Source organism: Megascapheus bottae, chromosome 16 (assembly GCF_031878675.1).
Source record: "Megascapheus bottae isolate mThoBot1 chromosome 16, mThoBot2.hap1, whole genome shotgun sequence".
Classification (NCBI taxonomy): domain Eukaryota; kingdom Metazoa; phylum Chordata; class Mammalia; order Rodentia; family Geomyidae; genus Megascapheus; species Megascapheus bottae.
This window is the reverse complement of record NC_143524.1, coordinates 7,845,194-7,862,260: the sequence shown is the minus strand read 5'-3', so window position 1 is coordinate 7,862,260 and position 17,067 is coordinate 7,845,194. Positions and strand designations below refer to the sequence as shown.

At 40.5% G+C, this 17,067-nt stretch overlaps 1 protein-coding gene and 1 long non-coding RNA gene across 4 annotated transcripts in view; one reads left to right on the top strand and one right to left on the bottom strand.

The window, feature by feature from the left end:
* The first annotated feature begins 155 nt into the window (after window positions 1-155).
* Window positions 156-16,677, top strand: Ms4a14 (membrane spanning 4-domains A14). Of its 2 annotated transcripts, XM_090347602.1 has the most exons (6): window positions 156-443; window positions 2,160-2,288; window positions 5,509-5,562; window positions 7,559-7,708; window positions 10,063-10,161; window positions 13,891-16,677. In XM_090347602.1, the coding sequence occupies exons 1-6, from the start codon at window positions 306-308 to the stop codon at window positions 16,426-16,428; spliced, it is 3,108 nt and encodes a 1,035-aa protein (XP_090203728.1). In that variant the 5' UTR covers window positions 156-305; the 3' UTR covers window positions 16,429-16,677. The 2 variants fall into 2 exon arrangements, with proteins under 2 accessions (XP_090203728.1, XP_090203729.1); XM_090347603.1 differs by lacking the exon at window positions 2,160-2,288 and having other exon boundaries at window positions 157-443.
* The window catches only part of LOC150052520 (uncharacterized), a 35,739-nt gene continuing 19,482 nt past the window's right edge, over window positions 811-17,067 (bottom strand). The window contains exons 3-5 of one of the 2 annotated variants that reach the window (XR_016538026.1): window positions 12,850-12,962; window positions 11,589-11,745; window positions 811-2,509 (exon numbers count right to left, since the gene is read on the bottom strand). This is a non-coding gene — a long non-coding RNA (uncharacterized LOC150052520). The remainder of the gene's footprint in view (window positions 2,510-11,588; window positions 11,746-12,849; window positions 12,963-17,067) is intronic. The other variant, XR_016538025.1, reaches the window with a different exon arrangement.

Sequence of the window (17,067 nt, the reverse complement as noted above, 5' to 3'; positions counted from 1 at the left end):
GCACTCATTTGTATGTGAACTATCTGTTTTATCTTGTATTCGCTGTATGTCAATAAACAAACTCTTGAGAGGAAGATCTTCTAGATTACTGATTCCTTCTCCTGGAAGTGAAGGGGCTGTGTGCACTCTAGAATTCTCAGATTCTATGACTCAATGACTGAGATTCTGTGGTTCTAGCATGGAGTGGAGTAACTGCTGAAGGGGCATTGCAAAAGACTCCAAGTGACATTGGTGGAAAAGGAGATCATGATTTCCACCACAATATTCACTCACATATTCTCCTAATGGAATTCTGCCAGTGAGTCATGGAGTCACCATCCCAGGAGAAAAGAGGGACCCAGGTCATCACAATAGAAACGGATGAAACCGTGCTAACTGCGTTTCCTTATAAACCTCACATCTCTCTGCTGGATATTCTAAAGGGGGAGCCAAAACTTTTGGGGGTAAGTTCTCTCCAATCACGGGTCATCCGGGAGAAAATGAAGTTATGTCTCTGTGTTTTATCTACAGAGACACCACTAGGTCATCATTTTCAAGAAGGGAACCGATTCCTTCTTTCCTGTTCTTTCTCACCTTTCCTCTGAAACGTATCCTTCTTGAGTCATAAGCATGACTTTGAAGTCATTTGCTTGTACAAAGAATTGGATCATTAGAGCCAATCGTAACCGATAACAGACTACTGTGGATTTTCATGAACAAGAAGAATAAAAGTTCTCAGTAGAAACACACAGTATGCCTCAGATTTTGGGAACATTTCTGGGGACTTAATTTAAAATTACTCAAATTAGTAACTCCCCTAAATCTGAGGACATTCTAGGGCGGAGATAAAAGGAAATTGTTCGAATTTCTTTCAAATACCTTATTGAGGAAATGTGTAGTATCCACCTTGGAACTAACAAGAAATGTAAATGAAAGGTTAAATTTCTTTGAGTTAAGCATCAGAAATTCTTTGAAATTCATATCCAAAACACTGTAGTGAGCCACAGATAGACATTTATTTACACATATGTGAATGTACCTAAGGGAGAGCTGAATAGACAGTCCTAACTTCCTTAAAGCAATGAAATCATTCGTTGTGAGATGCCATGGTGGATAGGCCTGGGGATAAAATCGAGACTGCCAGCGGAGAGATTTGGCCCCAATAAGGACTACTGGCCCTACAAGATCACTGCATTTTCCATCTCTTGCAAATTCCTAATATATTGGAAAGCTGGCTATCTTGTTCTCATTCCTAGTCAGGCACTTAGATGGAGAAGAGATGAGACACACCATCCACTCCTGTTTCTCCATCATATATCTGCAAATTTTGTAATCTTCTAGGAATTGACATGAGCCCAGTTTTAAAAGCATACACAATTGGCCATCCAAATCTACAGGTTCCAAAACCACAGCCTACCATGGATCAAAATATTAAAAAAAAATTATGCCCGTACCAAATGTGTACCATTTTGATTGCCACTATTCCCTAAAAATGACAGTAAAACAATTGTCCTTGTGCCCTTTATATTCCCCTAGTATTCTAAGTAGTCTGGAGGTAACTTAAAGGATATGGGAGAGGTAAATGGAAAGAAGAACAAAAGGAAAGGAAAAGAAAGGAAGGAGAGATGGAAGGGAAGAAAAGGAAAGTGATAGAGTCTGAGGAAATGAAAGAAAAATGAGAAATGAATATGAGAGGATGGAGAAATTGTGCCATTTTACGCAAAGGACTTGAACACCACAGACTTGGGCAGAATCGATCTTCTTACCCTGCCACATTCCCACACATATCAGGAAAGATCAACTGTACTAATGTAGAAAGTGTGAAGAAGAACAGGCCGTGAGGGAAATCTTAAAACGCTGTGCTAGAAAAGTAAAAACAAATATAAAGTGAACAACTTGGAGTCTCTGCTCTCAAGGAGTTAACAGTCCAGGGCAGCCAGACATTCAAACTGGCGTGGTAGAAAATAAACTGGTGATTGGAGGAGCTGTGCAAGAGTGAGCCAAGCATGGTAGGGAAAGACATCTGGCCTGTCGCTCCTCATATTCTGAGCCGAGCTGGTGATGGAGAGACAGACTTTCAGGCTGAGGGAAATGTGCAGTCAGCACAAAGCATGCTGCGGGGCCTGGGCAGCCTTCAGGCCTCAGGCACAGGTAACCTTCCGCATCATTTCTCCACACAGGCTATCCAGATCCTGCTTGCTCTAGTCATTATGAGCCTTGGAATTATATTTGCATTTAATGTCATCACTTTCTCAAAAAAATTTCCCCTCGTTTTCCTCACGGGATACCCATTCTGGGGAGCATTAATTGTGAGTATTGTGCTATAAGAGCTTTAGAGAAATTGCTATAAAGGCGGGTGTGAACTGCTAGGTGACCTATGACAGTGACTTCTACATATGTGAAACCTCCAGAAAACCAGAGTCCCTTCCATGACAAAACCATTGGCTCCTCTGGTCATGCACAGCTCTCATTCTGGTAACAGCGTCTCCTGGTGGGCAATTCTTGCAAGGGTCCAAAGTCCACACTTGATCTGAAAAAGAGGCAGATACACAACTTTCTCCTTTGCAAATAAGGAAACTTGAGTTGGAGAACAGGTAATCAATTAAACATGTCTACCTAGCACTCATGGCATCAAAGACTGTATCCTAGTTTAAGGAGAATTTTAAGATTATTATGCATTTTACAATTTTAAGGTTTTATATAAGATCTATGCCCTTCTCAGTCCGGTAAAACTCATGGATGTGTCCCTCATACAGGTAATAACAAAGCCATAATACTGTTCTGAGAACAATGAAATGTACTCCAACAGTGTATAGTTTTGACTCCTAATTTTGTACTATATATCTAAAGATAGATTTGTCACAGTGTCTCACACTAGAGGGGAAGTGTATTGTCTTGTTTTACCTGCTGTTACAGTCTCAGAAACTAGAATCATACTTGAGGCAAAGTTTGTACAAATGAATAAATGAGGCAATTAGTCAGTTAAAAAAAAGATGAAATAAGAACCACCATCTCTATTAAAAAACTCACTCTTGGGACCAGGAGTTTGGCCTAGTGGTACAGAACTAGCCTACCATGCACAAAGACCTGGGTTCAATTCCTTGGTACCATATACATATAGAAAAGCCGGAAGTGGTGCTGTGGCTCAAGTGGTAGAGCACTAGCTGTGAGGAAAGCCCAAGGACAATGCCCAGGCCCTGAGTTCAGTCCCTAGGACTAGCAAAAGCAAAACAAACAAAAACACAACTTTCACTCTTGTGCTGGCTCATGCTTGTAGTCCTAGCTGCCCAGAAACCTGGGATCTAAGGACCACAGTTCAGAGCCAGTCAGCAATTCAAGAGACTCCTATCTTCATTTTAATATAATTCTTTTTTCCTGGTTCTAGTCTTCAACTCAGAGCCTCACGTTCTCAGTTTGCTTCCCACTGGTGCTCTAATACTTGAGTCATGTCTCTAGCCTTACTTTTAGCTGTCAGTTTTGAAGCCAGCCTATGCTGGCTTCAATGTGTAATCCTCTGGACTTCAGCCTCCTGAGCAGTTAAAGTTATAGGCATGAGTCACTGACACCCATACCCATGCTATTTTTTTTTTGCCAGTCCTGGGCTTGAATTCAGGGCCTGAGCACTGTCCTTGGACTTTCTCAAGGCTAGAGCTCTACCACTTGAGCCTCAGCACTACTTCCAGCTTTTTTCTATGTATGTGGTACCAAGGAATTGAATCTGGGTCTTTGTGCATGCTAGGCAAGCACTCTGCCACTAGGCCAAACTCTTGGCTCCCTATTTTTTTGATAAACATTAATATCCCATGCCTTTTCTATAATTTGTATTCCAAAAACAACTGGTGATGTCTTTATTTTCCCAGTACATGTAATATAGTATTGAATAATTGATTTTCAAACTGCTATTCACTGTACCCACAGACATGTTGAACTAAAACCCCTCAGAACAACTTCATAAAGATGATTTTTAAAATTAAAAATAAACTAATAAATTTTTAAAAGAAAACTTACTGTTGCAAAAAAAAAAGAAAAAGAAATCAAATAGACCCAGTTCTCATTTCCCATCTCCCACTGGAATCTCACCCAGGGGATTCTCAGTAGTCTGCATGTATGAATTCTAATGAGGTCCTGGCTGACTGGTTTTCAAAACTCCAGGGTGCATGGGAAGCGTATTTACTAGATAACTGTGTCTTATGTGTTGGTGGTAGTGTCCCAGGCACTGCGCTAGGCCTCTCTGTGAGAAGTGGGGAACAAGCTAGCACCAAGTGTTCTGAGAGTTCTTCCAGGAACTCTAGGGAGGCCTTATTAGCTGCCCCTATCTGGCCCGCCCAGTGCAATGCTTCACACATTCTCATTAGCCAGTGACAAAGAATCAGCCATCTTGATGTGAGAAAGAGCAATTGAAAGAAATCCAAAAATTTCGTGTCAGTGGCATAAAAATGAGACCATAAATCCAAGTTGAACCTGATTGTGCCAAACTCTGCAGCAATGTTGAAAACACAGAACCAGCCAGATGCTTATGGCTCATGCCTGTAATCCTAGCTACTCAAGAGGCTGAGATCTGAAGACGGTAGTTCAAAGAGAGCCCAGGAAGAAAAATCCATGAGATTCTTCCCACCAATTAATCATCAAAAAGCACTAGCCTTGAGCAAAAAGCTCAGGGACAGTGCCTGGGCCCAGAGATCAAGCCCCACGACCAATAAAAAAAACAAAATGAAACAAAACAAAATTTCCATATGCGCATAGGGAAAATTCACAAACAAGTTGTTAAAGGACAGTGTCACTTGAAGATTTATTTTCATTGAGATATGTTGGGGTTTGTGTGAGAAATGAGTCAAAGAATAGCAGAAACCTTGCAGAATCCATTTGGAGGGACTGGCAGGGAAGGTGCTTCCCTGAACCATCAGTGCAGCAGTGGAGACAGACCGCTCAGAGAGCCACTGATAAGACCTGGTGATCTGAGTGAGGAAGGCACCAAAAGGAACTTCCAGTCTCTGTATGTCATGTCAAAACTCCTCAACCAAGCTGAGCCCAAGATACCCCCAAGACAGTAGTAATCCCCACAGAGGAGATGCATTAATCATTAATGACCTTGGGTGGCTTTACCATTTCTCTGGTTGGCACTAGGACTAGAGTATGCTCTGAAAATCAGCTGTCACTAGGTTTTGGAACACATTATCAACCTGAAGGGGAATCTTCACTGAGAAAGGCTCCCTCCCTCTGCTCAGAACCTACACAGCCCCTGCGCACCCCCTTCCAGGCCAAGAGCCCAAGAAGATCTCTCTTTTTTTAAACCTCAGCTGTGCTGAGATATTCCCAGCTGTTGCTGGCAGAGAGCCTTTGATTGGTGATAATCAAGTCTAGTCCAGATTTAGTCTTACAAATGTGCCTATGTTTCCTCCTATTGCACGATGAGAAGGCACAAGGGTCTGGGAGATCCCCACATAGGTAATCCATGTATCCTGTGGAGACTTCCCTGTGAAGCCATCTCACTCATCACTTGTTAACTTTTGTCTCTTGTTTTCCAAACAGTTCTTTCTTACAGGATTAGTCACTATGATCGATGAGAAGCCAAATAAGATACGGGTAAGTCACTCTGTGATTTCTATGCCATTTAAAATCTTTTCATTGTTTATATCATCTCAGTTTTGAAACCATTTTGTGTAAATTCTCAAGAGAATCTGAAAACATCAGGTGTGCAGTAGAGATCATTCATATCTGTCAGTGCTGCCCTTAGCCCTACATGTTTACACTGATCCCTATTTCTCTGGCCATGAAAATTGATACATTCTTGCTATCTCTCTAACTAGGTAGTTTTTTACTCGGGTGTCATTTTTGTCCCTTCTCCTCCAGGAAGTATCTAATAATGTCTAAAGATATGTTTGTCATGACTGGGTGATGGGATGCTCTGGTCTCTACTGTGCAGAAGCCAGAGGTGTTTCTGGGCATTCTAAAATGCACACAGGAAAGCCTCCCACAGTAAAATCAAATCACAAAACCAAAAATGTCTATACTATTAAAGAAACACTGCTACAGCCAAAATCAGTGCACAGAAACCAGTAATTACCTTCTCCAGGCATAATTCCCCATACCAATAGAGGCTTTAATGTGAGGACTGCCCAAGGTCCCAAGAAAAGGCTCTGAGCATTGATGCTGTACCATTCCATTCATTGCTGTGTTCAGTTAAAGATTAAGAGTTTGCCTATAAAAGGAATAATGACACCCAAACATTCCAAGTCCCTTCTCACCACTCTGATCTTGTTATGGCCCTGGAGATGTAAGCCTCCTCTAAAAGCCATTTTATCTTTGCTCTAATGGTCCTCTGCCATCCTCGAAAAGCAGTAACAAGCCGTAGAGAAATTATCAGGCATCAGGCAAGGATAAAAGCCTCCATCTTTCCAATGCTGAAATTAGACTAAGATTAATGCAAAACTCTCCCTGACTCACAAAATGACTACACAGAAGAAAGTGGCACTGTGGCTCAAAGTGGTAGAGCACTAGCCTTGAGCTTAAGATTTCAGGGACAAAAGAAGAGTGGGCAGGATGGCATGAGCGAGAATGTTGAGCTAGGTATCAAAAGACCTGATTTTTCCTCACAGATCTTCCACCAGTGGTAAGACTGCTGCAGTCACTGAATCCCTGAATCTGATTCATTTGTAAAACAGGAACATCAAATGTCCTGGCCTCACATCCTAAACCACCCTGGAAAGACTGCCTCTCTAGAGACCTTACTTTATCAAATGTCCCACGAGAGACAAAACAGAGGTTGGCAAGAGCAAAACTGAACATTGAGAGAGATGACATCTCTATATGATTCTTCCTCTTTCTATTTTTACATCGCATGTAAAAATGTCCAATTCCCCGCCAACTAAGCCACTGACCACTCCAGCGGGAAGAGACTGTAGACATTTCTTGTCACAACAAACACAACACGTAGATAAATGAACAGTAAACACAGGATGAAGTAAGACAGAAAGGATGCTTTTTGTTGTTTTTCCTTTAAAATAATAAGATCAGTGCCAGGAGTAGGTATTTTTCATAACAGGCAAACAGCAGGGTAAGTTGTAAGGTATCTTCACTTTGAAATCAGACTTGATTTTTTAGTTCCAGTTTCATTAGAACCTTGTACTAATTAATCTTTCTTTCTTTCTTTTTTCTTTCTTTTTTTTTTTTTTTTGCCTGTCATGGGGCTTGAACTTGGGGCCTGGGCACTGCCTCTGAACGTTTTCACTCAAGGATAGTGCTCTACCATTTAATCCAGGCTCTGCTTCCAGCTTTTTGGTGGTTAGTTGGAGATCAGAGTCTCACACTTTCTTGCCCAGAATGGCTTTGAACCGCAATCCTCAGATCTCAGCCTCCTGAGCAGCTAGCATTACATATAGGCGTGAGCCACCAGCACCCGGCATATTTATTAGACTCATTTATTCTCATTTAGTCTTCCTTGATGAGTCAAAATCTATGTCACTGACCTTTCCAGTCATTGATCGAATGGACCAACTCTTCCCTGTGAAGTAGATTTCTTACATGCTATTTCTGGTTTGGTGTAGTTTTTACTTTATCATGTGTTAAAACTATGTTGCAGGGACTACCGGTCACCACCATGAATGTCATCAGTTCCGTGGTCGCAGTGGCTGGGATTACATTCACCATTATCAGCTTTACACAGCAACACAAGTTCTGCCAGATGCCATCCCTTGAAGGACTATGTGTTTTTGGCAAAACACTTCTTGTTGTAAGTGCTTTATCTTAGGTATGATCTGCCCATGAAACAACAGTGCATTATTAACTTTTATTCTACTAACTGAGGTTGTATCAACCTTTAAACTTATTTTGAGATGCATATAGTAAGTTGATAGTTAAGATGGCTCAGGAGTTCTCCTCTGAATTTTACCTTGGTTTTGCCTTAGGCAAACTTGTAACTTTGGCCTGGCACTGTATGAGGTCTGTGCCTCTGGTTTCCTCTTATAGAAAATGAAAATTATATCGCTTCATTGAACTCACATGAAACTACATGACTCCTTGCTATCACTAAATAGTACAAATAGTAACTGGCCCAGTATAAATAATGGTTAATGGTTTTCATTATCACAATTATTTTTGACATCAATTGGATTTTATCTCTTCATTATATAAAAGAAGCACAATGAGAGTGGGTACCTGTGGCTCATGCCTATAATCCTGGCTATCAGAGATCTGAGGAATGTAGCCTGAATCCAGTCTCACCAGGAAAGTCTGTGAGACTCTTATTAACCACAAATAAACTCTAATTAATAACTCCAATTAACCACAAAAAAGCTGGAAATGGGCCTGTTTTGTTCAAATGGTAGAGTATAAGTAGAGTGGTAGGGGCAGGGCATTTGGCCTAGTGGTAGAGTGCTTGTCTAGCATGCATGAGGACCCAGGTTCGATTCCTTGGCACCACATACTTAGAAAAGGCCGGAAGTGGTGCTGAGGCTCAAGTGGTAGAGCTCTAGCCTTGAGAAAAATCCAAGGACAGTGCTCAGGCCCTGAGCTTAAGCCCAGGACTGGCAAAAAAAAAAAAAAGTAGAGTGGTAGAGTTCAAGTGGTAGCCTTGAGCATAAAAGCTAAGGGACGGCACCAAGGCCCTGAAAACAAATTTTTTTTAATAAAATAAAAATAACATCACTAAAGAAATGTTTAGCAAGTACAGTATTTTTTACAATAACTTTAATACATAAATCACTTTATATAACTGTAGCAATCTTAATAAGGAAAACAAAATGCACTTTCGCCAAGATGTACAATTCAGAAGAACATTGTTTTTGTCAGAAGTAATAAATGGTACTATTATTATGTCAAAGATTTCAGTAGGTCTTTCTTCCTAGTTTCTTAAGCAAGTCCTGGGTTTCATTCTATTTCTACCAGTTGTATCTTAAAGACCTGAATACTAAAATTTTAAGATTTGAACCAGTTTGGATGGAAGTAACACAGAATCAGGGAAAAGTATCTCTTTCAATAAAGGAGGACATAAAAAAGAACTGTCAGTGACTGACTAAAAGATCTTAGTCACACTCATTTAAGTGGACCAAATTATCTTCTCATATATTCTGAGATAAATTCTAAAATTAGATTCAGATTACTGTGGAGTGATAGAAATAAATACAGAAAATAAAATTCTAATTTTATCTTCATACATAATACCATATTTTCTTACCCTTTTAACTCATGTTTAGGATCCCATTACTCTCTATTACAGTGATATATATATCTATATAATTTATATATAATATAGTTACATGTGTATATGTAATTTATATATACTTATATAATTATATGTGTATAATTTTTCCAGACATATTATTGATAATATATTATATATAAGTATGCAAGTTATGTATTATGTTTATATAAATTATATACATCAGGAAGAAATTATATATGAAAAGAGTTATGCTGGGCGCAGTGGCTAACGCCTGTAATCCTAACTCAGGAGGCTGAGATCTGAGGATCAAGGTTCAAAGCCAACCCAGGCACAAAAGAACCTGAGACTCCTATCTCCAGTTAACCTCTAGAAAATGGGAAGTGAGGCTTGGCTCAAGGGTAGGGTGTTAGCACTGAGCTGAAGAGCTCAGGGATAACACCCAGGTCTGGGGGCTCAGCTTCATGAAATTCTGTTATTTCCTGCCCTCCATGAATAGGTATCCCAGGATAGTCTTCCTGCATAGAAAATTATGGAAAATCAACCTCATGCCTGTTTTAACCTCCTGCTAAAACTCAGCTTAAAATATTAGGACAGTAAGCTATAGATACTTCAAAAAGACCTATCTACTGTCTACATGGTCACCAGAGACATCATTTAAAATTTAAGGGAATGAAAAAGGCATCACAATGCCATATGGCAACAATTCACTGCCAATATCATTACTCTCTACTGTCTCTTCCTGTTGCACTCAAATTGGTGTTTGGTTCTATGGGTATAGACATTGGAGGCTGTTAAATGTCTCATCAGAGAGATATGAAAACTAATGTCCAATGTCAAACTTGGTCAGGAAGTATAAGGTACTATCTCTAAAAGGACATTGGCTTTGTTTCCAAATGCTGTTTACTTTCCCTCCTTCCTTGCAGGGAGCTCTGTCAATCTTACTAATCATCAGCATAGCAGAGTTCAGCATCTCTGTGACTATCGCATCCTTCAGAAACAAATGCTGGACACATTCCAATCAGGTGAGTTCAAATAAGAACTGATCCCTAAAAGGTTATCCCAGGTAACTTCCAGTCTGAGTGGGTGGAGGAGCATGCTCAGATATTGAACTTGAAACTTCTAAATGTAGGAAAGCCAGAGCAGGATAAGCTTAAGACTGAAGGTCCCTACAACCCTATAGGACCACTCTGCTTTCCTTTCTTGCTGTCTACTGTTCATGCACGGGTCTTGAGCTCAATGACAAGACATTCACAACATATCAGACTTAATAGGAATCCAAATTACTGCGACATGGGGAGGCTTACATTTGGGTCATAAGGGCATGTCAGTCATACCTTTCCTACTTCCTCTTCCTATTTCCTCTTCCTAGAGAGGAAGTAGAAAAATACTAAGTGAAACTAAATTCATTTGTAATCATTGAAGTTTGTATTTACCAATCACACATTAGATTAGTCATTGTTATCATTACTGAGCAGCAATTCAATTGCATTCAAGCTATTATAATATCCTTATATTACATATAATGGAAGGAACTAAGGTTAACTAATGTCCTGAGCATCACAGATGACATGAGGATTCTGACTAGTATGCTTAAAAGTATTTCAGATGATCTTCAGTCATTACCACCCTACTGCAGGGAGTGACTGAACTGGTTAATTAAGTGAAGTGGTAAGTGGTTAATAAAAGAAATAATAAATTAGAGAGGAAAACACAAGACATAGGGTTCTACTGCAATGTGTGACTCCTACTTAGCTTCACAGTTCATAGGTCTATGACACTGTTCTCATTGAGGTAACCACATTACATCTCAAAATCCCAGTTCTCTTTGTTGTAAAAAAAAGTCAACATTAAGTAATGTTTAAGCCATGGCACTTAATAACTGTAATAAATAATAAATTGTTATCCATGCCTCCAAAGCTCTCTTGGAACAAACTAGTAAGTTAATACCTATGAAACAAAGGCTGAGGATAAGTAAAAAAAAAAGAAATATCTACAAAGTACCACTTGTACCCATTTTATATGGTACTCGAAACATATGGTATAGAAACCAAAGATGGTGGAGAATGGCAATGTATATAATACAAGAATTGTGGATTTTCTGCCTGTCCTGTTATTAACCAGCTAGATAAGCATAATTAATTCATTTAAACACTGAATAATAAGCATATCAGAGAAACATAACAGATAGTTACTTCCTATACTATATAAAGAACCTCAAAAGAACAGCACAGATTGATGAAAAATCAGCAGGCTCAACTGACCAGGAAAAGATCTTTACCAGCAGTACATCTAACAAAAGCCTAATGTCCAAAATATACAAGTTGTTCAAGGAATGAACCCTTCCCAAACTAATAAACCAATCACCAAATGTGAAAGGGAGCTAAGGAGAGATTGCCACAGAAGAAGAAGTAAGAGTTATCAGGTAGCTCATGACTGTAATCCTACTTACTCAGGAGGCTGAGATCTGAGGATCGAAGTTCAAAGCCAGCCCAGCACAGAAGACTGTGAGACTCTTCTCTCCAATTAATCTCTAGAAAACTGGAAGTGGGATTGTGGCTCCAAGGTTAGCTGGATAGGCTTGAGCTGAAGAGCTCAGGGACAGCTCCCTGGCCCAACCCCCAAAAAAAAAGAAGATGAAGAAGACAGACTAGCACAGAGGAAATGTTCATTAACCCTGGCCAAAAAGGAAATGCAAAGCAAAACAACTGTGAGATTGCATCTCACTCAGATTGGACAACATTGTGAATTTGAACAGCAACAAATGGTGGGGATGTGGGGAAAATGAACCATGCTGCACTGCTGGTGGGAATGTAAACTAGTACAACCACTCTGGACAGCAGAGTAGATCTTCCCTACAACCCAGCCATACCATACCACTCCTGGACATCTACCCAGAATATCACAAGACAGGATACCATAAAGTCATTTGCATATGCACATTCACTGCTACCCTACTTACAATAGCTAAGTTCTGGAAACAGCCCAGATGCCCTACCATAGATGAGTGAATCCAAAACCTATGGTACCTTATACAGTGGAATTTTACAGCCATTAGAAAGAACATTAGGGCATCTGTAGGAAAATATATGGACCTAGAACAAATCATGTTAAGTGAGGTAAGCCAAGCTCAGAGAGACAAACAACACATGTTTTCTCTCATATATAAGCTAGATCTAAAATATACTGGGAGATGATAAAGTATACAAGACAGTAAGCATTCACACATAGTAAGAACAAAGGAAAATATGCACAATGCTTATGTGCAACTGATTATACAAAATACTATTTATTTAAATTAACTTCAGGAAATTGAAACAAGAGGTTATTTTTTCCTTTGTTGCTATTTTCCTTTTCATGTTGTCTTCTTTGATCATTTATTTGTCTTTGGGAGGGTGAAAGGAGCACAGGGACAAAGGATGAACAAATGCAGCAGTGGTATTCACTAGACACTATGTTGAAAATGAACCATACAATTTGTGAGTGGGGATGGGAGGAAAAAACAGACAGCAAGGGAAGGGCAGACATTGTCCAAAAAGAAATCTTTATAATAATAAGAAGGATAATTACTTTTTAAAATCAGCAGGTTTGGTTGCAATGTCAACTCCTTACTTTGTTTTTAGAAAGACTGAGAATCACTTTATATCAGATACTATTAGCTTTAAAAATCCAATAGCCAGAGCAGGAGTTTGGCCTAATGATAGAGTGCTCACCTAGCACGTACGAAGACCTGGGTTCCATTCCGCAGTACCACATACACAGAAAAGGCCAGAACTGATATTGTAGCTTAAGTGGTAGAGCTCTGTCCTTGAGTTCAAGCCCCAGGCTGACAAAAAAGAAATAAACAAAAATAAAAAGCCAATAGCCTTGATTCTAAAGGCAAATCCCAAATCCCCTAGCTAACCTAACAATATCTAACTGCTTACCAATGTTATCGTAACATGTTATATCACAACCTATCCTTTTATAACTGTTTCCATTGATTCACTACATGAATTTTGTCTCCTGTCTTACCTCATCTCATCTCTTTTACCTAAACAATTCCTACTCATCTGTTAAGATTCGAAAATTAGGTCATTTTCTTTATTTCCTGAAAGTACCCCTTTCCGAATATCTGTAATAATATCTGAATGGTTATTTACTTGTACATTGGTCTACCAACAACTGTGAGCACTGTAAGAACAAAATTCACATCTAATTATCCTTGATGACCAACATTTAGTTCCTTTATATAACTAATAAATCATATGTATTATTCCCTGGACTTTTGGCTAAGATTGAGTGAAGTAGTTGTACATACATACATACATACATACACACATATGTATTAGATGGATATGTGTTAGATATACAAGTTTAGATCTTTTATAACAAGAAGGTGTAATCAGAGCTTACACAGCCACTCTGTACATCAACCTGAAATAATGTGTTCCCTTAGGGGACTGAATTTTAAACACACACACACACACACACACACAACTTCATACTTGAATATTGATTGAATGATTTCAAATGTCTTAGAAGTTTTATAATATAAAGCATGGAAGAATTACAGTATTTGAGATAATAAGGTGCATTGCCTTGTCCCAAATAATGCCAATGAACTGATGATGGCACAAATATTTTTTCCAACTCCTAACCTAAATGTCAGCTCCTATCTACAGTCATAATAAAAACTGGAGAAGTCAAATGGAAAATTTCATGAAAGATGATTCTGTCTGTTGCACTAATGTTCTCTTCTCCCTGTGTTGCAGGTTGTATTTTTCTTGCCTTCAGATGTTATTCAAGACAATGAACAACCTGATCAAGAAGAACCTGCTCAAATACACTTTGAACTTCAAGAGGGCAGTCACACTGGTGGACCTCCAAACATACAAGCCAGTTTCTTTGGAGGCTATTCTTACTTTAAGTTAAGAGTCTCAAAACCTCCTTTTTCCTCCCAAGAAAAATCAGAGCCAAGTGAACTTTCTGTTTTAGAGAGTACAACACCACAGGAATACATTGAGGAGGAACCTGAATCAGAGGCAAGGTCTCTGGCAAGCACTACACGCTCTCTGAAAGGCTCTTTAGAGCCCACTGAAACACAAGTCAAGTTTCAGGACCTGGATTTACCATTCCGAGCTTCCCCATCCTCATCTGCACAAGAGTTCACAGATTCACTGCTCAGTAGCTTGCCATTTGACCTTCCACCCTCAGAATCCCCATCAACACAAATCTTGCAGTCATCATCCTCTCAAGATGAACCACCTCAAGAGGAACCACCCCAAGACGAGCCACCCCAAGACGAGCCACCCCAAGATGAGCCACCCCAAGACGAACCACCCCAAGACGAGCCACCCCAAGACGAGCCACCCCAAGACGAGCCACCCAAAGACGAGCCACCCAAAGACGAGCCACCCAAAGATGAGCCACCCAAAGACGAGCCACCCAAAGATGAACCACCCGAAGACGAACCACCCGAAGACGAACCACCCGAAGATGAACCACCGCAAGATGAACCACCTGAAGATGAACCACCGCAAGAGGAACCACCCAAGGATGAACCATCCCAAGATGAACCAAAAGATGAGCCACCCCAAGAGGAACCACCCCAAAAAACCCCATCCCAAGAGGAACCATCTCAAGAGGAACCACCCCAAAAAACCCCATCCCAAGATGAACCATCTCAAGAGGAACCACCCCAAAAAACCCCATCCCAAGATGAACCATCTCAAGAGGAACCACCCACAGAAATTCCACCCCAAGAGGAACCATCTCAAGAGGAACCACCCACAGAAATTCCACCCCAAGAGGAACCATCTCAAGAGGAACCACCCACAGAAATTCCACCCCAAGAGGAACCATCTCAAGAGGAACCACCCACAGAAATTCCACCCCAAGAGGAACCACCCCAGGACATTGCACCTCAAGATGAACCACCTGAAGACATACCATCCCACCATACACCATCCCAAGAAAGTCTAGCCCAAGAAACAGCACCCCAGGATGTTCCGCAGGACACATCGCCACTCATGCTAGACCTGGATCATCAGTCGGAAGACGAACCATTTTCAGACATACCATATCAAGACATTCGAAGTGAAGTCATGGAACTAACCCAGGAATGGAAATCTGAGAAGAAAGCCCATGGTACCAAATCCCCAAGAAGACTTTCCTTTGATGTCCAAAGAAAAGATAAGAAATTCCAGAAGAGATATTCCTTAGACCTGCCAAGGAAAAGTATGCAATACCAAAAGAGATATTCCTTAGACCTGCCAAGCACAAGACGAAAATCCCTAGACCAAAAAGTCAGATCCTGGATGTTCCCAAGGAAGTACTCTGTGGATAAGCAAGCACAATATAACCAAACCCCAGACCAACCCTCAGATCACCAACCTGAAGATCAGGTCAAAACTAAGCAGGTTGAAGATGAGAAGGTTGAAGATGAGAAGGCTGAAGATCAGCAAGTAAAAGGAGAGAAATCCCAAGATGGACAGACTCAACAGGCTGTAAAAGAGAAGGTGCTGGACAAACCACCCAAAGAAAAAGACCACAAGCCAGTCAAGGAACAGCCTCCAAAACCAGAGATCCGAGATGAGCAACCTAAAGGCCAGAAACCCCAAGAGGACAAAGGCTCAAAAGTAAAATTACAAAAACAAAGACAACAAATTCCAGTGGAGAAACCGCGAAAGCAGTTCTGTCAAGATTGGAGCTACGGAAGCTTTGACTACCCAGACTACGAAACCCAAGACAAGCAATCTCCACAGTGGACATCTTCAAACTGGCAAGCACGTGCCAAGGACACCCAAGACTGGAGAAGTCAAGGCTGGAAAAACAAAGACTGGAAAGCACAAGAATGGGGATCCCTCAACTGGGGATCCCAAGGTCTACTGGAACAAGAATCCCTAAAGCAGAGAGCACTCTGCCAACCAATTCCACAAACCACCACAGCCCGGAAAAAGCCAGGCTGGCAATCACAAAACATTGTAGACCAAGTCAGTGAGCATCAAAATATAAAACTAAAAGGCACTGAATCTGGAGCTGTGAAGCAAGATGTACGTGCACCTAGTAGCCAAACAAGACCGAGCAAGCCAGAGGACATGAAATACACAGGACAGGACCCAAGAGACCTGCAGTCAGAGAACATAAGTTCAGACTATCAACCTTCTTGCAGCCAAAGCTTAGTACAAGGCACATATGAAACCAGTATGACCAACATGGAATCTGAACAAGAGAGTCACACTAAAGATATACATATAACTTCTTCCTCATCTACTGTAAGATATCAACTGCAATCTGAAGAGTCTGATTAACACTCAGAAGCTACCCAGATACCACAGTGCCCATCCCAAATGGAACCAGATGAAGGGAAAACCAATATAATCCTCCCTAACCCTATAATCTTAACTATGGGAAAGACCACCAGAAAATGAAGGGTGTGTAGAACCCTCAAAGAGTTCCGTCTTAATTAAAATACAAGGACAACAAACCAAATGTTAACGCTCTATGTGAACTTTCTTGGGGTAAAGGAATAAATCTCATGTAAACATTTTGCCATCAAATTTAGTGTTTCAATTTATGAGTATCAATTCTTTTGAATGTGGCAGTAAGAACAGTGAGGAAAAAGGAATGCACACCTAGCAGTGAGAAAGAAGTCAGGGAAGGACAGCAATGCAGATGTTTCTAGAAAATATGACAGATTCTTTACATTGTGCCTCACCTGATAATCCAAATTCCCATCCTTTTCTCTCTCCCCTCTGTCCAGAAATTATAGGAGCAAATAGTCAATGAATGGTAGAGTGCTGGCCTAGCATGTACAAAGTCCTGGGTTCAATTCCTTGGTACCACATACACAGAAAAAGCCAGAAGTGGCTCTGTGGCTCAAGTGGCAGAATGCTAGCCTTGAGCAAAACGTGTTCAAGGACAGTGTCCAGGCCCTGAGTTCAAGCTCA